This window comes from Equus quagga, chromosome 9 (genome assembly GCF_021613505.1).
Source record: "Equus quagga isolate Etosha38 chromosome 9, UCLA_HA_Equagga_1.0, whole genome shotgun sequence".
NCBI lineage: Eukaryota > Metazoa > Chordata > Mammalia > Perissodactyla > Equidae > Equus > Equus quagga.
In genome coordinates, this window is record NC_060275.1 from 106,717,313 (window position 1) to 106,742,251 (window position 24,939).

Here is a 24,939-nt window from a genome sequence, read left to right on the forward strand (position 1 = left end):
TACAATAATTATATATGCATATATATTAGTTGAATGTGTCAAGTCTGTTTGAAGTTGAAGTGTTCGTAACTGGATATTATCGATCTGAGGGCTCAGAGAAACAAAGTAGTAGAGTACCAAACAGAAAAAATTAAAAGAAATTTGTTAAAAAGAAATTTGTTAATGGTTGTTAAGAAGAATTTAGTGTTTATGGTACAAGGAGAGTGACAAAAAAAACAGGAAATAATCAATTTAGTAAGTTAGAGTTGAATGAGCTTTTTGACCTTAGGAAAAATGCATCCTGAACAAAGATAATATCTGAGATTAAAAGCTACAAAAAGTTGATTTGCTTCATGCCATAAGAATCAGATCTTTGTTGGCCCCCAGCTTCTTGCTATTCAAGGTGTAGTCTACAGACCAGCTTACCAGCAGCACCTGGGAGCTTGTTAGGAATGAGGAATCTTAGGCTCCATTACACACCTACTGGATCAGAACTGGTATTTTAACAGGACTCCCAAGTTATTTATATGGACATTAAAGTTTGAGAAGCACCGCTTGATCCTACAATCTCAATGATAAACAAACCTGCACATACATTGATGGGTCATGAATGTATTTGAATAAATAACAATTATTATGACTTTTCATAACTGAGATCTGCCAAATTATTGATTTCTGGTAGCCACTGAACAGAAATTATTTTTATAACATAATTTAGAAACACTGTTAAAAATACGTAATTCGATGGACTTGATATTACATAATAAGTAGACCACGTGAGGTAACAAACGTCATTTATGAGCTAATGTGCATATATAAAACCTAGAGCACAGAAAGACAGTAGGAAAAATAAAACTTTTGTTTCAAAAACAAATTCTAAATCTTGATAAGAAACTGCTGATGTTAATAGCAAAGATGCTGACATTTTCACATACAAAAGTGAGTTCTCAGCTCCCAAAGACACCTATGAACATATGACAACATAATTATTATACACTTAAATGTCAAAAGTTAGCTTTTTTTGTTCCTAGAACAGAGATTATCTGACTGCCCAGAACTATTTATGATGTACTGGACAGTGGCTGCATCAGTTCCAAACCCAGTTCTTCTGGACTCCTTCCCGGATGATTCCATATGTTCTGGTAGATTTCACTGGGACTTTCCCTCATTTTTTTTCTTATTCTTGTATAAATAATCTCTAAAAGCTATTAATCTACTCAGGTCTCAAAATGTTAAGGGAAAGCCAATAGAAATAAAAAGCCAATACAGTGAAATGGTGTCGCTGCTATGGAAAACAGTATAGCAGTTCCTCAAAAAATTAAAAATAGAATTACCATGTGATCGAGCAATTCCACTTCTGGATTTATACTCAAAAGAATTGAAAGCAGGGTTTTGAAGAGATATTTATAGACCCATGTTCATAGCATGATTATTCACATTAGGCCAAAAAGTGGTAGTAACGCAAGTGTCCATCAACAGGTGAGTGGCTAAACAAAATGCAACATATAATACAATGGAATATATTCAAGCTTAAAAAGGAAGGAATTTCCGACATGTTACAACATGGATGAACCAAGAGGACATTATGCTAAGTGAAATAAGCCAGCCACAAAAAGACTAATACTGCATGATTCCACTAATAGGAGGTAACCAGCATAGTCAAATTCTTAGAGACAGAAAGTAAAAGGACGAAGGGGCCGGCTCTGTGGCCCAGTGGTTAAGTTCACGCGCTCTGCTGTGGCGGCCCAGGGTTCGGATCCTGGGCATGGACATGGCACCGCTCCTCAGGCCATGTTGAGGAGGCGTCCCACATCCCACAGCTAGAAGGACCTGCAACTAAGATACACAACTGTGTACGGGGGGTGGGGGTTGGGAAGATAAAGTAGAAAAAAAAAAAAGATTGGCAAGAGTTGTTAGCCCAGGTGCCAATCATTAAAAAAAAAAAAAGAAAGAAAGTAAAAGGATGGTTTTCAGGGGCTGAGGGGAGAAGGAAATGAAGAATTATTGTTTAATAAGTACAGAGCTTCAGTTTTGCAAGATGAAGAAAGTTCTGGAGATTGCTTTCATGACAATGTGAATTGGCTTAACACTACTGAACTTTACACCTAAACATAGTTCAAATGGTAAATTTTATGTGTATTTTACCACAATTAAAAATTTTTAAAGGGAAAAAATACAAAGACATAAAACTCAGGTGTTTATTGTAGCATTCTTCATAATGGTAAAACACTAGAAATAAAATGAAATTCCATCACTAGGTGAATGGCTGAATACCTTATGATATATCCACACCATAGGAAAAAAATGAAGATATTAACTTAAGTTAAATCAGTTGATTTGGAATGAATTCCACAAAGTATAACTCAGTGAGGAAAATAAGAGGAAGAAAATTGTGCATATATGATCACATTTTGAAAAGCAACCTATCAACAGATTTAAGAATAAAATAGTAATCACACTAGTGACTGACACTATTGAATATTCAATATATACTAGGTACTTTTCTAAGCATGTAGGATGAACTGATTCACTTAATCTCCACAACTTCTCTGTTAACCTCACTTTCAAAGTAAGGAAACTGAGCCACTGAGAAGTTAGCAAGCTTCTCCAAGGTCACACAGCAAGTGCCAGCACAAGGTGCAAATTCAAGAAGTTGATCTCCAGAAGCCTATCCTTCAATGTGTGGATGTGTCTCCAAATGCATGATTCCAGATGAAATATGCGGAAGGACACATAATCCATTGATGATGTGAATTATACTCAGTAGAGACAGGAATGCTAATGTGGGTGAAAGGGAGAAGAAATACAGAGGGTCGAGCAAAGAAAAAAGAGGAGAACCGGAAACATAAATGATGTGCCCATATTTATGCATTTAAGTAATGTCACATGTGTGTAAGGGGAAACATTAAAATCCAAAATAATAAAAATGACTAAAATTTATTCTAGAAATTTTTTTTTGCTTCTTGAAAGTGCAGCAATGTTATTTATGAAAATGAAATTTGAAATTATCAGAAAACATCATAGACCAATTTCTACAACTGCATTTGGTTTGTGTATTTGAATAGTTAACAGATATCAAATATTTTCGACATTTTACATATGCCTTTTATCTTGTTTCAAAAGTCTGAGATTAGTCCTACTACTGTTTCCAAAATAATAGCAAATATACATCCATGATCTATGGAAAGATAGTAGGTGTTTGTGGCTGGGAGGCAGAAGGGAAACACACTTGGCAGTCAACAGTACGGAAGATACAAGGTTAAAGAATTTGTACCTTAGATCATTTGTACCTCAACTCATCCCTTAATATGCTGGCATTTATTGCAAATCTCCAAGAGGGACTGAAGTATACATCCCTTTCCAATGTTCTTTGGCTAGAGAACAGTTTTTTTAATGCCATGCCTATTAAACACTGTCCAAAATGTCATTCCACAAAACAGAATCTAGAAGGCAACAACCTACAATATAGGTTTTCTTAACTTTCAAAACTGCCAGAAAACCCTTCTGGAAGGAGGTGATGGAATGGATGAACAGAGAGTACAGAGAGGTTCTGCTTTTTTGTCTTCCCCCTCAATTCACCAAGTCACGTTTTCACATGCAATATTTTATCATGCATGATATATTGATAGCCGAAACTCAAATATGAGCTCAGCCAAATGTTGTATTTATCTTTTGGAAAATAAGGAGTTTGTTCCTATAATAAGTCAATTTATTGACCCTTGGTATTACAGTACCTGATTTTCATGCATGAGCTTAATATTATTTACAAACTGGTCTGTCTAGAGCTATTTTTATGTTAATGTACATTTCATGTCCTTTTACTGTGTCGAAAGTTTTGTTATCAAGCCTTAAATGCCTACTTCAAAGTAAAGAAAAATCCTAAAAAATAAATCAACTAAGACCTCTATAACTGCTCTAGTTCAATCATTACCAATTAGGCAGTCATCGATATTTAAAACTTACATGAAATTTACTCACTAAGTATCTACGTTTAAGACATTTCAGTAAAGGCCATGGAAATCCTAAAGCAGCTAATACCTTATACTTCCCTCAAGGAGTATACAATCTACTAAAGGAAGTAAAGGAAGGAAAATCTACACAGTGACTGAAATATGTTTAAGGAAATAGGAAGAAAAAGGAGGAAAAAAGATATTATATCCTAGTCAAAAATATCATTTCCACTAATGAGGTGCCTTTCTTAGAGGTTTGACAGCCATGCTGGGAGTAGTACTAATGTGTTACAAAATCTTATCTTAAAAGGCTGCTATTGCTGTACTTCCTAAAGCCTACCGCTCACTTTTGACACAGGCATGGATATTCCTGCTCTTTCGACTTCATTAGGTTTTCATGAGGATCTAGTGAGAAACAGATATGAAAGGATTTTGAAGATTTCCCAAACATAATTTTACTATTAGAACTGAAAATTGTGCATCTGTTCCACAATTGTTGGAATCGACAGGGCTCTGTGACAGAGACTCCCACTTGTCCTCCAAAATCTGTCTTCCCTTCTCCTCTGCATGTGGCCACCCAGCCTCATTTGTAGTTAAAGGTATGGCCATGTCTTTAGGTTCTACTCTCAGGCCTAGGTCTCAATTTCAGGGGCATGCCTCGTCTACACTCTCTTCTTAGTGCCAACTGGAATCCTTTGCAATCAACTTTCCCTCGTGGAGATGATGACCCTGCCCAAGGTGATGATGGAATACCATAACTGGAACAACATGGATCCCTGAATAACTAACAACGTGGAGCGCAGCTACTCACCCATCTGGAATGATCAACTGTCTGTTATGTGGGAGATAAATAAATGTGAATTATTGAGTTATACGATACAGAAAGAATTCCACTACCTGAGTTTTAGTAGCAGATTTGCCAGTGCCTGACTGGATGATCTCAGACCAGTTGGCATTTCCTGATTTCTGAAATGAGAGCGTCTGGCTAGATCAGTGTTTTAACAACTGTGCTTCACAGAACTCCTCTTCTCACATTTTAAAAATTATTTGAGAGGATGGTTTTGGTGGAAGATGAAAGGATGGAGGCCAGAGGAGGAGACAGGCATAAGAATCACCAGGCTGTTGGTTTGCAGACCCCTCAGTTACTTCCTCATCAGCCAGGGCAACTCTCTGTTTTATGTATTGGACATCCAAAGAAGTCTTTGAACAAACAATTCTGCAATTAACAGTATTTGTCGAAAACCACTGAGCTATAAAACTCTATGATACATTTACTTTCTGCAATTCTATACTTTCAGGTGTTTAAAGTTGTTGCTCAGTAATAATCATAGATTTTTCCCTGAAACTTCTGTGTACTTTTCCTCCCTTGTCCTTTATGATCAGTGACATATATTTCATAAGTGATCTAAGTTAGTCGTAGAATCCATGCTTATAAAATGTAATTTCCTTTGTGCAAATTAGCTAGGCTACCCAGGGATCTAAGATATGATCTTGACCTCATTAATATTGTACTTAACCAACTTAGCTAAAAAAGTAGTACGAAATATTTTGATGTACTTAATGAGTTCATCAATATCTGTTTGGTGTCTTTTATGTTTGTTTTGGAAGAATCATGAATGAGTGACAAAATTAATTGTTTCATCATGTATTAATGTCTCTTTGACTCAATACCCTACTCCATGTCTCTTGTAATGGTGTCCATTGTATGTCATTCTGCCATGTAGGCAAAGTCTTTCCTTTGACTCACTGGCAATCGAAATCTGATCAATCTGGATACCCAAGATTACTTTAAAGAGGTAACATTTCTTGGTGTCAAATTTCACTCTTCTTACTTATACAATATAACACATTAACTTATGTCTAAGACTCAATATTTAGCATTCATTATACACTTCATAAGTAAAAAATCTTATTTTTAACAATTTCTCAATACTTGTTCTATCTGTAGACATGCCCAATTGTCCTTCAACAAGTCAATTTTTTTAAAATCCAAACCGGCACTGACAACAAAGCTCAATCAAAAATGGCAGCCTAAACTCCCAAAGCACTCCCAGCTAATGCCATAGGATTCAATCCTTAATAACATACTATTTTTTATCAAATAATTATTATAAAAAGTCATGGTAAAACTGCATACAAAAGCCGTGGTGTTTACTCATTCCGTGAATTTGATGTCATGGAATTTCATGTTCTTTAGGACATTAAACATGATTTATATCAGTTGTCATAACTTTCAGCCGCAAGTACCAGAAAAGTCTTTTAACAGTAGATTAATTTAGGGGCTTATTTTCCCAGGAAGCCAGAAGTCTGCAAGTAGTAGCTCTGGCATTGGTTCAGCAGCTCCGTGAGGAGAGGAGCCGCCACCTTGGGCTTCATGGCATTTCCATCCTGATAGCAAGAAGGATGGCTCAGCTCCAGGCATCACATCCACGTTCAACACAGAAGAAGCGGTAGAGGGGTCAGTGAAGTGGTATAAGTCTAATTTATTAGGAAAGCTTAAGCTTCCCCACAAGCCCCCGAGGGGAATTCCGCATAGCCCTCTTTGGGAGAAGAGTGCCAAACGGCCATCTCAGCCCCGCCCAGGAAGTAGCTAGAGGAACGGCTATTTAGGTTTGCTGTTTTGCCCTCCCCAGCCCAACATGTTCTCAAAGCACCTGAAAATGGACATGCTGCCTAATTAATTGAGGTAATTGTGCAGCCATTTAGGTTTTCTAAAATGCAGCTTTATAGATATGTCTTCTTTTTACTGCAAATGTTTCCGTTATTACCACGAAATGTAAACTTTCAGGAACTCTGTAGCAGACAGAATTCTAAGAGATGGCACGGTGCCAGCCCTTAGGGGACACATCCTGTGCCTCGCCCTTCCTGTGTGCGTCAGCGGAACCCTGCACAGCGTGATTAGGTTAGGAATCAGGTGACTGAGGAGATCCAGTGAGATTCTCGGGTGGCTCTGATCGCATCCTGGGAGCCCTTTATAAGGTACTGGGCCCCTCCTGAAGTCAGAGAGTTCCGCGCTCTGATGCGACTACACGTGAGGGAGCTTCTCCACTGCTGGCTTGGAAGAAGGACCCAGTGCGAGATTTCTGACCAGATTGTAAACCGGTAAGTCAGTGGGGTTTGTTTAAGGTGCTAAATTTCTGGGAATTTGTTGTACATCGCTGTAAAACTAATCTAAGCTCTTCTCAACGTTCTCATTGTAGGTCGCTGATCAGACAACCCTGGCGCAAAAGCCCACGTCTTCCAGCACCGGGATGCTCAAGGCCAGCACGTCGCTCTCGGACAAAGATGGGGACACAAGTGTGTCAGGTGAGATGCCAGCTGTCCCCATGGTCCTCGGGGCCAACGACAAGGACGGAATCCCTGGAGACCAATTTAGGGAATTGAAGGAAGCCTCCGAAGACGAAGGCGAGCTCCGGTGTCCGGACGGCTCAGATCTAATGGCAGGTGAAAGGGAAGACGCCTCATTATTTCCTCCTGCAGCCAAAAGACTAAAAAGAAATACCAAAACAGAGAAGGAGACAAAAGAGAAAGTGGATGAAGAGGAGGTTCAAAGGATGAAAATCCTGCTGTCGTCTTTGAGCGAGGAGCAGCAGAATCGTTATGAAATGTACCGCCGGTCAGCTTTCCGGCAAGAAACCATGAGAAGTCTGATCCAGACCATAGCGGGCAGGTCGGTGTCCCAGAACGTGGTCATTGCCATGTCCGGAATGGCCAAGGTCTTCGTCGGGGAGGTGGTAGAAGAGGCCCTGGACGTGTGCGAGAGTTGGGGGGAAACCCCCCCACTCCAACCGAAGCATCTGAGGGAGGCTGTTCGGAGGTTGAACTGCAAGGGGCAAATTCCCAACGTCAAGGGCAAGAAGATCCTATTCTTCTAGGCCAAAGTCAGGAAGGGCCTGTTGGTGAAGGAACGAGTACTGGTTGCAGACTTTCTATGGCCTGAGACCATGCCATGCCCCTTCTGTATGTCAGGCCACCATGGATTTACCCAGGATTTTAACGTCTTTCTGAAAACTCTGATATTGATTCCACGTAGAAAAGGCCAGCAGCCTGTTTAATACTGGCCTTGACTTAATATCCTGACCTCTTAGGGCCTGTTGAGCATTTCCCTCTTTCTGGTGGTTAGAGGAAGAAAGGCACAGGGCCCTGGGATCCTCTGGTCTGGAAACTACTTTGAAAGAGAAAAAAACCCTTCCAAGGGAGCTGTGATGGTCTCACACTGAAGCTGGAAGTTGCCATGAGCAAGGCTGTTTCTTACACGTGGTTTAGGAAGTTGAAACAACCAGAAATTTTTCACTTGTGATCCTTTACCCTGAAGAATATGGGGATAACAGCAGAAGTGAAGTAGTTTGGCTTTGTCAATATTTAAGGTTATTTTGGCTTTTATTTGTGTGATCATTAAACTGTTTTCCAATTTGCAAAAATAAAAATAAAATCATAAATCCTTTTTGTCTCTAAAATGGCTACAGATGGTCCCAGACTTAGAATGGTTCGACTTAGATTTTTTGACTTTACAAGGGTGCGAAAGTGATATGCTTTCAGTAAAAACTATACTTCAAATTTTGAATTTCCATCTTTTCCCAGACTAGTGAGATGCAGTACATCCTCTCTCGTGATGCTGGGCAGCAGCAGTTCCCAGTCAGCCCCGCGATCACGGGGGAAAACCACCGATACACTTACAACCATTCTGCACCCATCCAACCATTCTGTTTTCACTTTCAGTATTCAATAAATTGCATGAGATATTCAACACTGTTATAAAATAGGCTTTGTGTTAGGTGATTCTGCTCAACTGTAGGCTGATGTAAGTGTTCTGAGCATGTTTAAGGTAGGCTGGGTTAAGCTATGATGTTCTGTAGGTTAGGTGTATTAAATGCATTTTCAGTTTATGATATTTTCAACTTACAATGGGTTTATCGGGACATAACCCCGTCATAAGTCTAGGAAGATCTGTATTTTCATTTTCCTTCCCACAGCGTTTTGTCAGTGACTTTTGACCATATTAAAGCAGTAACGTAGTCTTGGAGCCTCATATAAGACTAAAGAAAAACTCGGACCCCCCAAAGCCACTTGGAAAATAACTAAATTACATTATGGTTGTTTGTGCAGTTTCTGTTTGCTATACTGTGTGAAATTGCCAGTGTTTCTATAGGCATCAACATTTATTTCAAAACATTGTCTTAAAATACACTTGATTTTAGTCATTGTACCAAGAATGCCCTTAGAAATGAAAACCTGGGTAAAGCAGCAGGGGAGCGACGCGGGACTGCGGAGGCGCATCAGGACTTGCAAAATTGGTGCATATTCTACTTGGGCACGCGTTGTACAAGAGAGCACTTCTTCATTATAAAATAAAGCTCTGAGATTTATTTTCAAGTGGCTATCAACATTCACAGCACAGCTCAGATGTCCATATCACTATTTCGGTCTGTTTAACTCTGCCAGGTGCCCCCCGAAACACAGAGTAAACACAGGCAAAAAGGTATAACAGCCCCCACCGGGCAGCTCTAATGCGGAATGGGTAATTACCGCCATTCTTCTCTTCCTAAAGCCAAAAATACACTCCCACAAAATGTAATTTTGTTTCCTCTTATATTTACTTTTTGCATTTTAATTGGGACCTATCATAGATAGAACCTGTGATTGTTTTGGTGTTTTGGTTATAGTAGGTTTTCAAAGTATAGCAAGAATCAGCAAATTCTATTTCACACCATCATATTCTGTTACACTCTCATTTACCAACTTCCCACATCAATGGTTGTAACGAGCTAGACCAGGAGACAGAGAGATGGAGGTTGCAGGTTCTTGGAAGGCGCTGGGAGGACTGTCTCAGGACATAAAGTGATAGAGACAGGAAGGAAGGAAGATGCAGGGATTCAAATTCTCCCAATCTTTACATGGCTCTCAGCTCATTCCTCTCCCCATGTTCAGTGGGGAAGTCTTGGAAAATGTTTTCTGGGTACACAAGGCATGTTTGTGGCTTTCTGAACAGTGGAAGCAGAGAGAACCTAACCCAAGCGGGTGGAGGTGGGGATCAGAATCTGGCAGGGAGCAGTGATGGTGTCAGTTGGATGCACAGCTGACAAGGTCTTCTGGCTCCTGTAGCACTCATGCATTCAGAGGAGCCCTTTCTAGATTTCAATACTCATATGTCCCCTCTCCTTGAAATTGATCTTCTGGTAAATTTCCCTGAAAAAAGTTTTTATGCCAGCACTTCTTTTCCTTCATAACTGCCCTCTTTCTTCTTGGCAAAAGAAAGGCATGCCTCTTACTCATTCTGATATTATTATGATGCAGTTGTCTGGGCTGTAAAAACTTGCTGGCATACCAAACAATGGCATGATTTACAATCCTGCTTTCAGGAAAGACTTTAGAGGCCAAAGGATAGTAAACTCTTGGAAGGGCTTCAGGTCTTTCCAAATTATACCTGCAGTTTTATTAAAGACACAATATGGCATTAGAAGCAAGTTCTTTTGCCTATGTGGGGATTTTCTGCATTCAGATATATCGTACTTTGGGGAAATGAGAGGGAGCACAACCTCTGTTGAGTGGCCTCCTATTGTAATGTATTGCTGCCCAGGAAGATACCTATGATAGGATTGTTAACGATAAGATGAAACGATTTTTCTTATGGACTTTCCTGACATAAAATGCATACCTTAAAAATATTTTCAAGCAGAAATCTGACAACATAGAGTTTTACACACAGTCAACACAATTGGCCTTGGAAACCTCTTAAGAATGAGCAGTACTCCGCAGAAGCCAGAGAATTTTACAAAACTCCAGAAAAGATTATAATTCCCAGGGTGCTATTGATGGCTAAAGGTGTTGCTTGCCAAAGCCAACACTTCAATTTAGTTAATTGCCTATTTAGATGCCACAATAGTGATGCATAAAATGGCAGAAGCAAGCATAAAATGGAGACAGAGTTGGTCAGCAGATTGTGGCAAAAATTATAGCCAAGAAAAGTTGTACCTTACAGTTGGACAAATTGTCATATGTTTCCTGTCATTCTCAGTTAAGTGTTTATGTCTGGTTAAATCAGAAAAAAGAAAAAGAATGCATTACTAATGAGATTATGGCCTTTTAACAAATATACTCCTATAGTAAAAGGAATCAAAATTAACACTATTTAAATTTATGAACACTTTCTAAGTAAAACAAACATGGCTCATCCAGGTAAAAGAATAACAGATATAATTCACACTTTTTGGTATTTTTCGCAGAAATTGAGAGAGTGAATGACCATAGTGACTGAGAAAACATCCATTTTTCAACATAGATGGCTGCAAATGCTTTGTTTTCAACCAAATAGTAGGAGGTCCTAATTGAATTGTCAATTCATAGGTCACTAAAAATAATTTTGAAGCTGGATCACTGTGTGATTTGTGGATTATAAATCAGAAGAAATTTCATTAATTGAGTGTCATGGCTGTGATAAAACAGGTTTTTCAGTTCTTACACCTTTAAAAGCAAGCAAAAAAGGAACAGATGACGCAGAATGGGATCTCATTTTAGCAAAAAGAAATATGCTCACCTGGATATGTGAACTGATTAGGGAAAACATCCTTATCCATCTCATCAATAGGTGCATTTCCAAAAAAAAAAATAAAACCAAAACTCTTAGAAATGTCTATGAGTTCCGTGCAAGAAGTAATATGGATAGTATATAAGACTATTAGGGGATTCCTTTTCTATAAGTACTCTAGAGATTAAAATATATATATATACTCTTGAAAATAAAAAAATGCCAGTAAAATATTTGGACATTTTCAAAAGGCCACTGAGTATGAACTTTACATATTCTCTTTCTGCTTCCAGATTAGATTAAACCTACAAAATTTGAGGCATGTAGTTGTTCTCAAGTTCAGCTGATGGAGGAAATGTGCTGTTCATCTGCATTTATTCCTCTGGTTTTCATTGGCCTTTGTAGACAGGAACGTACCCCATGCGATCAGGAGGGTAAACTACTGACACATTTACAATCATTCTGTACCCATCCAACCATTCTGTTTTTCACTTTCAGTATTCAATAAATGCATGAGATCTTCAACATTTTATTGTACAATATGCTTTGTGTTAGATGATTTTGCCCAACTGTGGGCTAATATAAGTGTTCTGAGCATGTTTAAGGTAGGCTAGGCTAACCTATGAAGGACTTCAGCATAGGAATTTGGGGAAGATGAAACTTAGTCCATAGCAGTGGCTTTAGTATTTTGCATTCCCACCAGCAATGAATGAGAGTCCTGTTGCCCCACATCTTAAGAAGCATTTGATGTCATCAGCTGGATTTCGGCCATTCTAATAGATGTGTAAGGACATCTCATTGCTGTTTTAATTTGCAGTTCCCTAATGATATATGATATTGAGCATATTTTCACAGGCTTATTTGCCATCTGTGTATCTTCTTTGGTGAAAGTGGCTGTTCAGGTCTTTTGCCCATTTTTAATTCAGTTTATTTTCTTATTGCTGAGTCTTAAGAGCTCTTTCTTTATTTTGTGTATTTTGTTATCTGGTAATGGATAACAGTCCTTTCGGTATTAGGGTAAAGCTGTTCTTATAAATTAGTTAGTTCCCACAACTAGAAGGACCTGCAACTAAGATATACAACTGTGTACAGGGTGGGGTTGGGGAGATAAAGCAGAAAAAAAAAAAAAGATTGGCAACAGTTGTTAGCCAAGGTGCCAATCTTTAAAAAAAAAAGGAAGATTGGCAACGGTTGTTAGCTCAGGTGCCAATCTTTAAAAAAAATAAATAAATAAATAGATAAATAAGTTAGTTAGAAAGTATTCCCTCAGCTTCTGTCTTCTGGAAAAAATTGTAGAGAATTGGTATAATTCCTTCGCTAAATGTTTGGTAGAATTCACCAGTGAACTAATCCAAACCAGATGTTTTCCGTTACAGATGGTTATTAATTATTGGTTCAATTTCTTTAATAGATACAGTCCTATTCAGATTGTCTATTTCTTCATGTGTGAGTTTTGGCAGATTATGTCTTTCAAGAAATTGGTCCATTTGGAGAAAGCCCTGATGGCCTAGTGGTTAAGTTTGGCATGCTCCACTTTGGTTACCAGACGCAGAACCCCATCACTCATCTGTCAGTAGCCATGCTGTGGTGGTGGCCCACATAGAAGAACCAGAAGAATTTACAAATATATACAACTATGTCCTGGGGCTTTCGGGGGGGGGGGGGGGGGAAAAAAAAAAAGGATGAAGATTGGCAACAGATGTTAGCTTAGAGCAAATCTTCCCCTGCAAAAAAAGAAAAAAGAAATTGGTTCATTTGATCTAGGTTATCAAATTTGTGGGCATAGAGGTATTTATCACATTCCTTTATTACGTTCCATATGATCTTGAATAGACAATGCATTCCACCATTGTTGGATGAAATGGTCTATAGATGTCAATTATAGCCAGTGGAGTGACGGTGCTGAGTTTAACTACGTCCTTAATGGTTGTCTCCTGCAAGGTCTATCAATGACTGATAAAGGAGTATTTAAGTCTCCAAATTTAATAGTGGATTCATCTATTTCTCCTTGCAGTTCTATCAGTTTTTCCTCCTGTATTTTGGCACTCTGTTGTTAGGCACATACTCATTAAGGATTGCTGTCTTCTTAGAGAATTGATCCTTTTATCATTATGTAACAGTTCTATTTATCGCTGATAATTTTCTTTGCCTTGAATTTGGTTTGATCTGAAATTAGTGTAGCTACTCTGGCTTTCTTTTGAGTAGTGTTAGCATAGTGTATCTTTCTCCATGCCTTTACTTTTCATCTATATGTGTCTTCCAATTTAAAGTGAATTTCTTTTAAACTACATGTTGTTGGGTCTTGTTTTTTGATCCACTCGAATGATCTCTGTTTGGTTTTTTTGTGTATGAGGAAGAGTGGCCCTGAGCTAACATCTGTTGCCAATCTTCCTCTTTTTGCTTGAGGAAGATTGTCCCTATGCTAACATCTGTGCCAATCTTCCTCTGTTTCTTAGATATGGGACACTGCCACAGCATGGTTTAACGAGCAGTGTATAAGTCCATGCCCAGGATCTGAACCACAAACTTGGGCCATCAAAGTGGAGCATGCGAACTTAACCACCATGCCACTGGGCCAGCCCATAATGATCTCTGTTTTTGATTGGTATATTTAGGCCATTGACATTTAAAGAGATTATTGATATAGTTTGATTAATAGCTACCATGTATGTTACTGTTTTATTTCTTGTTCTTGTTCTTTGTTCCTAGTTTTGTATTCCACTATTTTTCTACCATATTTGAGCATTTCATATGGTTCCATTTTATCTCCCTTCTTAGCATATCAATTACATTTCTTTTCTGAACTTCCTTTTGTGGTTGCCCTACAGTTTGCAATATCCATTTACAACAAAGTACACATTCAAATAACACTACACTCCTTTACAGGTAGTGCAAATACATTATAATAACAAAATATTTAAAATTCCTGACTCTCATCCCTTGTATCAGTGCTATCATTCATTTCCCTTATACATAAACTATTATCATCAAATACACTGTTGCTGTTATTATTTTGAACAAAGTGTTCTCTGTTAGATCAATTAAGAATAAGAAAGAAAATTTTCATTTTCCCTTCACTTAATTCTTTTCTAATGGTCTTCCTTTCTTCATGTAGACCCAAATTTCGGACCTATACCTATTTTCTTTCCTCTGAAGAATTTTTTAAGGCATTCTTAAGAATTTTTAAGAATTCTTATAAGGCAGATCTACTGGCAATGAATTTCCTCTATTTTTGTTTGTCTGAGAAAGTCTTTATTTCTCCTTCACTTTTGAAGGATAATTTTGCAGGAGACAGAATGTAAGTTGGTGTGGTTTTTTCCCCTCTCCACCCTTAAAACATTTTGTTCCACTCTCTTCTTGCTTTCATAATTTCTGAAGAGAATTCAGATATAATTCTTATCTTTGCTCCTCTCTATGTATGTGCTTTTGCCCTCTGTTTTCTTTCAAGATTTTGTCTTTATCTTTGAGTTTCTGCAGTTTGAATATGATATGCCTGGATCCAGTTTTTCTAGTTTGTTGTTTTGTTTTGGTTTCCATTTACCCTGTTTGATATTCACTGAGCTTCCTGAATCTGTGGTTTGGTTTCTGGCATTTATTTGAGGACTTTCTCAGTCATTGCTGCTTCAGATATTGCGTCTGTTCTTTTCTCTCTTTCTTCTTTTTCTGGTATTCCCATTAACTTGTGTTACACCTCTTGTCATGGTTCCACAGTTCTTGGATATTCTGTTCCATCTTGTTCAGTCTTGTTTCTCATTGCTTTTCAGTTTTGGAACTTTCTATCAATATATGCTATAGCTCAGAGATTCTTTCCTCAGCCATGTCCAGGCTACTAATGAGCCCATTAAAGGCATTCTTCATTTCTGTTATAGTGTTTTTTACCTCTAGTTTTCTTCTTTGCTTCTTTTTTAGTATTTCCATCTCTCTGCTTACATTACCGATCTGTTCTTCCATGTTGTCTGCTTTTTCTATTACAGCCCTTAGCATATTAATCATCGCTGTTTTAAATTCCAGGTCTGATAATTCCAACATCCCTGCCATATCTGGCCTCTTGCTCTGCCTCATCAAACTGTGTTTTTTGTCCTTTAGTATGTCTTGCAATTTTTGTTGGAAGGCAGACATGATGTGTTCGGTTAAGGGAACTGTGGTAAATAGCATTCTATAGTCTTATGATTAGGCCTCAGTCTTTCAGTGGGCCTGGACCAGTAGGCTGTGAGCTTCACAATGCTTCTCAACTTTTTTCACCCCCTTTGGTGGGACAGAATGGCTAGAGGGGGCTAGAGTTGGGTGTTTTCCTTCTCCCACGTGGAAGGCTAGAGGGGGCTGAAGTTAGCTATTTCCCTTCCTCCCGGTCAATTAGGCTCTGATTAATCTCCAACAGATTAGACTCTGGTAAAATAGTTTCTCTTGAGATCAGGCTTTGCTAAGAAACCAGAATGCTCTGGCACATTTTTAAATGATTGCTTTTCTCCTCCCTCTGCCAGAAGCACAAAGGACTTTTTCTCTGATCTCTACTGTGAGAACCCAGTGGAGCTCCTGGAGGTAAAACTCACAAAAGTGAGAGAGCTATCCAAGGACTGGGTTCTCCTGGAGTTTTAGCTCTCATACTTGTCCACACTGGGCCTCTAGAAGTTTGTCAAGTACGGTTCAGATTTTCCCACTTCACTACTTGTTCCCTCAGAGGTTTCTGCTCGTGAGTTTCTACTCAGATGAGTTGTGATTCTCTGTGTCCATCTGTCCATCTCTCTAATTTTGGAGGCAAGGTTTTGCCCTGTGATTTCACTTCTCTGAAGGATCCAAGAAGAATTGATTTTTCAATTTGTTTGGCTTTTTACTTGTTGTTAGGTTGGAGTGATGACTTCTAAGCTCTTTACATGGCAGACCAGAAACTAGAAGTCCATTTCATTTTTAATATATATTTATCATGCTTTAACTTATTTGTCATTTTGATAAACTACTTATTCATAATAATATTAAAGATAAGTCAATTTCAAAGAAAATATCTAATGCTTAAAACCTATGCTCATAGAAAATATTGTTGTATTTTCATTTTTATGTTATACATATAATTGTTTTACAGAAAAACACAAAGAGAGATCAATAAAGTTATTTAAAGCATAAAAATATATTACACTAAGACATAATTCTGTTGGGGAGAGGGCATGGAAATTGGTTCAGAGAATAAAATAGACACTAAAATTTCTGGCTCTTAAAGAGCTTTTAGTATACCTTTTAAAATTTAGTAGAAATTATGATTTGCTATATTACTGACATTAAATTGAATAATTTAAAAGAATGATTTACTATTTTACTTTTAAATGCCCAATATACAATATGCCAAACATCATTTGCAACTATTTAAACTTGGTAATGAAAACCTTTAAATGTTGACATAAAAATGTGTGAAGGATACAAAGATTTTAAAATTTGAAAAGATTGAAAACCAATGTCCTAGACCATTTATTTATGACATAAGCATTAAACTGATTCAGATTCTAAGCAACTTGCTTTGTCTGCATTTCTTCACTAATTCTAAATTTTATCTTAGAAAATCAAAGATCTTAGGTTCTTTTTTCTTTTTTTAAAGATTGGCACCTGAGCTAACAACTGTTGCTAATCTTTTTTTTTTTTTTCTGCTTTATCTCCCCAAATCCCCCCAGCACATAGTTGTATATCTTAGTTGCACGTCCTTCTAGTTGTGGCATGTCGGATGCCGCCTCAACGTGGCCTGACGAGCGCTGCCATGTCCGTGCCCAGGATTCGAACGGGCGAAACCCTGGGCTGCCCCAGCGGAGCGCACGGACTTAACCGCTCAGCCACCAGGTCGGGCCCCAAAGATCCTAGGTTCTGACTAAAGAATTTAGCAGCCACTCTCTTATATGAAGATATTAGTCCCTACTTGAATCAAATCAGTTAAAGAAACTTTCTTTTTGATAGATTTCCTTCTTTTTTATTGTATTGGGCTTTAATCAATATTACATTAAGTATTAAAGGACCTACATTTTAATATTGTAAAGTGAAAATTGGGCAAGAGTTTGATAAGTTTCTTTGACTCACGTTCTGAGACTTTAATGAGTACAGGACACAATAGCCAGATCTAGAGCTTATATGACAACATCAAACAAAAGTTCATCTAATACTAAAACTGCTGAATATTTCCCCTACTATAAATTTAAGGGCAATCTAATCACTTGACTTAGTGGAGCTTTAGGGATAGAATTAACAATTAGAATAATATCATGATCTTCAAAAACAGGGCTTCGAATTGAATCCATAATAGAATATTCAAAGTTCTGGGAATTTATCCTGCTTTGGAGTTAAATAAAAATTTCACTTAACTAACATGAGGGTGATAGATGTGGTAGAACTACCCCTGTGAAATCCATGCTTAATTCAAAACCTTTACTTCTTCTCCAGCAACACATATTTATCCCAGAGCCTTTGCAAGCCACATAGGACCTTCCCTTTTCAACCTTCGGGACAATCACTAGAGACATGGCAGGCAGATTGCAAGTAGAAAGAAACTGCAATTCAAGGAATGAGAACCATTCATAAATTGAAAGTTAAACACTGGGAAAAAACAAACACAAATACATACAGTTTTGATAAACATCAACTATACAGTTCTCTCTCACTGTACTCTAATGAAAGGTTCAATTTCTCTAAGCTTCTTTTATTCTTCATTTTTCTCTTAAAAACTATGTGGTTCTTTACCCACAGGCTAGAGAAAGGCCTGAATCAATAGTGTCTGAGGTGGAGTAGGGGTGGGAGGCCATATGCCCTAAGAAGTATGCAAGATAGTCAATTGAGGCAGGAGGAAAAAATATTGACTTCTATTTGTTTATCTTTATCTAAAAAGAAAGAATTAAACATTTACTAATATTGAGTATACAAAATGACTATCACACATGAATAAAGACTACAAATAAGTAGCTGTATGTTGGGTTATTCAAAAATATTTTACTGATGAGATGCATGATAAAAGAAACATTGGAAGAGGCTACTGGGTTTAACTCTTCAAAACTACACATCTAAGAGATGCTAGTGAGTAGAGCCATCTGCTCTTTCCTGCATAGATTTGACAGCCTTCCACATGTACCATCATAGACGGGAGAACCAGCTCATGTTTCATAATGCTCCAGAGAAAAAGTCCAGACACATTGTTTAACACATTTATCTGCTTTCCAAGCCTCAGTGTCAAGATCATTTTTTTTTTTTTGAGGAAGATTGGCCCTTAGCTAACATCTGTTGCCAATCTTCCCTTTTTTTTCTCCCCAAAGCCCCAGTACACAGTTGTACATCCTAGTTGTAGGTCATTCTAGTTCTTCAATATGTGAAGTCCCCACAGCATGGCTTGATGAGCAGTGTGTGGATCCGCACCCAGCATCTGAACCAGAGAACCCCAGCCGCTGTAATGGAGTGCATGAACTTGACCACTCCACCCCCATTGACGTGCTTTGAAAAGATAAAAGCACTTAACTTTCTTTTCTTACTAAAATGTGGCATCATTCTTGATCCCGTTACTGTTATTCTTGCTCTAAAACCCCTCATAATGTTTTTTTAAACATTACTTCCTTTTCTAGTCCATGCTCAGTTCGAATAAACAAAAGAAAAACTTATGCTAGAAAGGTCATTGTTATTTTGCAAAATATTTTCAAAAGTATTCCTAACAAACAGAACCTTCTTGGATCCAATTTATAGGGTACTGGCAGTGGGGAGTGGTGAAACTGTTGTTCCCCAAGAAGACGATACATAGTTAATTTTCAAATTAAAAAATGAGAGAAAGAAAGAAAGAGAATAAGAGAGAGGGAAGAAGGGAGAGAGAGAAGAAGGGAGGAAGGGAGGAGGGGAGGAAGGGAGGAAGGAACCAATGAACGAACAAAAGAAGGAAGGAAAGTATGCTTCCCTGTTTTCTAGATCTTTGACACCCTCTTTTTAGACTTATTCTACTACACACTCAAACAATTATTTTTCAACAAATATTTATTAAACATTTTTCTACATGGTAGGCATCATGGAGGAAATGGTATAAATATGTATAAGATTCAAATCTTCCCTTCCTAGAAATCAAAGTCTGGTATTTTAAGCTATTCTGAATTTTTCTATTCTAGATATGATAAGGGGATTCCCTAACCCCCACAGCCTTTCAGAAAACCAGTCAATATCTTAATGGTCCTAAGCCTACCAAGCAAAGTCTCACGATTATATTTCCTCCTTGGTTTGTGCTATTGCACTGTTTTAATTATGACACAGATATTTAATGTAGCTACACAGTTGAAAATGTCTAAAGTATTCAGAGACCATAAGCTTTCCTCTATATTTTTACAAAATTTGTTGTTGAGTATAAAGTTGGTATCAGCAGAATTAGCACTGTGATGACTCAAATAAATCTGGGGTTAAAAAAAAAAAGCACTGTGCTTACAAGCTATTTTCACACGCTTCCTTTTTTTAGCTGTACAATATGCAGGAAGAAAACTCACTAGTTGCAAAAGGAAGATGAGTTCCTTTTACGGTAGAACATAGGGGTCACATGGACCAGGAAGACCCACTCCAACTCTTCATTCTACTGGATCTAAGTTGGTCCTGCTCTCTCGTGGTCACCTACATCTGTTAGGGAGTGTGGAAAGATCAAGACAGAAGAAAATAGAAGAGAGAAAAGGAAAATAAGAGGGGGAAAAAAACAGAAAAGAAAGGGAGCTATGCTCTAGAGTAATTGGCATGTTCTTAGCGGTGGAAGGACAGAATTCAAACATTACACTGCTCTTCTCTCCCCTAGTCCTTCCCCACCCAACAATCTGGCTCCTCGAAGCCTCTGTCTAGAGATCTCTAACAATGTTGTGCAGGCTTTCCCTTGCCCTATTCATCTTTAAACTCTCCTCCCATTCTTGGATAATGAGAATCAGCTGGAGACATCAGCATCTACAGGATTTATATGCTTAACTAATTCTTATTATTGGACTTGAGTTCCAAGGAGGTGACAATCATAGCATACCAAAAAGCATATGTTTTTATTCTTAATATCTTTCATATTGACTCTAGGATATATTTATCTTGGAAGCATTTTTTCTTTCTTTTTTGTGTAACTATTGTCTTACCAATAAAACTCTCTAGGAATATGAGAAGCAGATTCTGGGATAAATCAGAATAGAAATTTTTCAGTGTCTTATCCAACTGAAGGTTGTCACTAATTCTTTAATTAGAAGGCAATTGGAATTTATTATTAAATGCACTATTTTAATAGTTGTATAGAATTAAGCTTATATTAACTTTCTTGTAAAATGAATGTACTTTATATTATGTAGTATAACTCAGTTATAATCAACCAAACTTTGAGTCATCTTCAAAATACCCCAAGTTAAGAGAAAAAAATTCATAAGCACAGTCACAGAGAGCACTCTAGACTGCTGTGTAAATTCTGCCATCAGAATCTTGCACTCCAAAATAAACAAATCCGGGGAAACAAGGGTCCTTTATAGGACCATCTCAGCATTGTGTACATTTCACTATGTGCAGGGAGGACAGAATGAGGAGTCAGACATGGGCCTCACCTCAGGGAGCTTTCACTCTAGGGACAAAAACAATGATAGATGCCTCTAACAAAAAAAGGAAAGCAATATGACATATCCCTGATGGCCTAGTGGTTAAAGTTGGGTGCTCTCATCGCGTCAGCAGCCCAGGTTCTCTTCCCAGTCATGGAACCACACCACCCATCTGTCACTTGCCATGCTGTGGTGGTGGCTCACATAAAAGAACTAGGAGGACTTACTACTAGGGTATACAACCATGCACTGGGGCTCTGCGGAGGGGAAAAAAAGAAGATTGACAACAGATGTCAGCTCAGGATGACTCTTTTCCTGCAAAAAAAGAAAAAGAAAGCAATAAATTCCAAGGGAGCCCAAAATTCAGAAGTTGGGATAAATCATCTCAACAGCTCTTGAAACCCTCAAAATTGCCCATTTCCCCATTCCAACCCAAGTATTATCAGTTGCCTCTATTTGTTTGTCTGCCAGTGTGTCATTACATCTTTATGATACAAAATCCCTGGCCCACCAGGGCCCAGTTCCATTTTCAGTAGTGCAAGTCCTTTACCCCTGAGCCTCTCAGAGGAGATCACCATTCTCCTAAAAGCTAACACTGACTGAGCACCCTCCTAATTCCTTGCACGAATTATCTCATTTAGTATCAGAAAAACCCAAGAAGGGGGTACTTTAATGTCCACATTTTATAACTGAATAAACTGAGGTGCAGGGAGTTTAAGAAATTTTCCCAGAGTCACAAGGTAATAGGTAAAGGGGTCAGAATTCACACCCACCAGTATCTGTACACAGCTTACACTCTTATTTGTTCTATTACATTGTCTCCAGACTAGGGAGAGCCGTCCAACTCCCCGATATGTGAAATATTTTAAAACAGAAATCCATCAGAGTGACAATTTTCGCTTAGAACTGGACCAAACATATACTAAATTCTATGTAAGTATTGGAGCTTGCATTCTGGATATACCTTCTTTCAGCTCTGCCTTATCCTCCCTTTTATGTATTCCATGCAATTCCTTTCTCATTCAAATCTGTCCTCAAGATCTAGATTGTTCTATCACTCTGTTATACATTTTTTGTTGTTGTTAGAAATTTGATGACTGGTTATGCATTTTCCCAAGGTTTGATCTTTACCTGTGAATGAATTGCTTCATCCAGTATGCTCCGTTTTCCTGGTAGTGGATTGACTATGGGAGTTCTTGTTGCATAGGCCTGTATCTTTCTTTTTCCTGGTAGAATACTTTGTTCTGACTATCTGCCTTAGGAGCTGTGCCCCCTGAAGCCCCATGGCCTCCCTCCCGGGTTCTATAACGCATCATTCTGGAATGGAGGGTTTAAACATGAACCCTTGTAGCAGGTCGGCAAGAAAAGGAACTACTAATTTGTCCAAGCCGAAAATAGATTCCCCTATTTTGTAGAAAGATATAAAGAAAATTACTCCTATGTAACACCTTTAAATACTCCTGGTCTGAAGGATTCTAGAATTATTGCTGCCTAACCATGTTACTTCCACCATCACTTATGTTACATTTAACATGTAAATTTGTTCTTAAAATGAAGGTACATAAAAATAGTTACCTAATAGTAAATGATCAAATTATCTCACATACACTCACATGATGAAGAGGAAGGCTCATACCCGAGTACATGCACTTATACTAAATAAAAGTTAAAAAAATGGATGTAGATTGTGTAAAGTTCTGATATGTTGGAGGATTTGTTCTAAGAATAGAACATAGCCTGGATTTCATCTAGAAACTGGCAACGTGGATTTACAAACCAGAGAAGTGAGTACCTGCATAACTAAAACTATGCAAAGATTGTAAAAAGTAAAGCAGTGTAAAAGGTACTTAGCAAATCTATGAGTCAACTAGCCCCTTTTAAGGATACATTGCTGTTCTTAACATAGAGGTCTCAAATATTTCAAATATTTTTTCTTGAATATCTGTGCATAAATGCATGCTATTATTCAGCTTTCTCGTATCCTTCATCATTTTTTGCATATTTTCCTATGGTGTTTTTGTATTTTGACCATCATTTTAGGTTATTCGTTAAATCTGTCAACTCATCATATTTCAAACTCATCTTATCAAACATCTCCTATCTCTTGAATCCATGTCCCAAAGCAAACCAATACAGACACACATACACACATATACCAAGGTGCTAATGATGAAAACAAATTCACAAGGCCAATCAATAGCAAAATGGACACTTAAGTACAGATATTTTTACATTTTAGTTCAATCAGTGTTCGGCCACTGATTCAATCACTGAACCATGCTACTATGGTAGGACAGCCAGTACGTTGTTACTGATCAGCAATTGCCAAATGTTTACCAGTAAAAATAGCTTTGTGCTCAACCTATGAGTGATACCCAGATCAAAGCAAAACTGCTTCCTAACGCCACATTATTGTCCTATCTATTGTTCCCAAATCCTAGGCTATAGCCAGCCCACAAAATCAGCCTTTCTTGGTGGGCTTAATTACCTATTTTTATCACAGCCATAGTTCCCCCAATAAGAATAGCAACCCTGACTAAAGCAAATCACAGTGTTACCATTCTGGAAAGAAGGGCTTGAATGTAGGTGACTACTGGTGCCAGCATCACTTGCCAGGTGAAAACACAGCATAGTGTCATGGGACTTCCCAACAGAGACATTAGTTGCCTCCTGACACAGACGGTTGGATGTGACTCATTAGATATTTATTCAGTTTTACCGCTGTTCTTCATTTCGTCTGCCTACATCAAGCCACCTCTATCTGGAATTTTCTCTGAGGAACTGAACTTTTAGCAGTATCCATTTGACTTCCAAATCATCAGTCTACAATAGAGTTTATTCACTGACATAGGACCAGTTAAAAACATGTTCAAAGAGCATACGTTCACTTTTGATGTTTGCATATATGCCTTATTCTAGTAACTATTCTATTCTCTTTACAACAAGCAAAGAAGGTATTTTGAGCAGGAAATTAATTTGATATTCACAAAACTTTGGAGCCAGAAGGGTGTCACTTCTAAATTTGATAGAACAGAAAACTGTGGTCCAGAGAAGTTGAGAGACCCTCCTAGGTCTTACAGACCAGGCTAACATCTGAAAGTGAGGTACCCAGACTCTCCGTGTAAACTCATCATCTTCCGCAATGTGCTGCTGCTTATTAGACTATCCACATCCAGCAGCCACTGTCTACCACTGGCCACAAGACATCAGCAAGTGACTTCCCATGACACTGTTGGTTTTATTCTGATTATTGGCTGTTTTCTTATATTGATTAACAAAGATAAGAAGTACTCTAACAGCTCTTAGATGCTTACCTATTCTTAAACACGAAACAAGTGAACAAGTAGAAAATTCCTATTAGAAGCTAAATAAAATTATCAGTTATATTCATAAACATAGATAACAGCAACCAGAACTCTTAGTAATGGATTAGCTTTTAAAAAGCTAATTTAAAATATTCAAGAAGCCTTTCTTTTACTGTTAATCATCAAGATATCAGAATAATAAATACATCAAACATCTTTTTATTCTATTATTACTTAGAAAAAAATTAATTAATATTAACTGATTTACTTATAGAATTTAGTATCACAGGAAGCACAGCATAGAACAGTAGTTCTCAATCTTAGCTGAACATTTGAAACATCTGGGGGACTTTTTAAAACCTCAATAGCCGGGCCATAGTGAAGACTAGTTACAAAAAATCTCTGGAGTCAGGACCAAAGCATTGGCATTTTTAAAGCTCCCCAGGAAATTCCAATCCACAACTAAATTTGAGAATCATTGAAATAGTCAGAATAACACAAGCTTTATCTTCAACATATATGGCATCTGGCCCCGCCTCTGGCCCTCACTTTATACACTTGGGCAAGTTTCTTATCAGTCTGTGCTTCAGTTTTTCATTCTGTAAAATAATAATTATGATGATGATGATACCTACCTTGTAGGG

The 24,939-nt window shown here is 37.8% G+C and overlaps 1 protein-coding gene and 1 long non-coding RNA gene across 3 annotated transcripts in view; one reads left to right on the plus strand and one right to left on the minus strand.

The window, feature by feature from the left end:
• The window catches only part of LOC124244937 (uncharacterized), a 120,313-nt gene that overhangs the window by 44,615 nt on the left and 50,759 nt on the right, over positions 1-24,939 (minus strand). The gene's annotated exons all lie outside the window — the stretch shown is intronic.
• On the plus strand, positions 6,975-8,492 carry LOC124244936 (transcription initiation factor TFIID subunit 11-like). The gene is made up of 2 exons (XM_046671991.1): positions 6,975-7,031; positions 7,130-8,492. The coding sequence occupies exon 2, from the start codon at positions 7,181-7,183 to the stop codon at positions 7,802-7,804; it is 624 nt and encodes a 207-aa protein (XP_046527947.1). The 5' UTR covers positions 6,975-7,031; positions 7,130-7,180; the 3' UTR covers positions 7,805-8,492.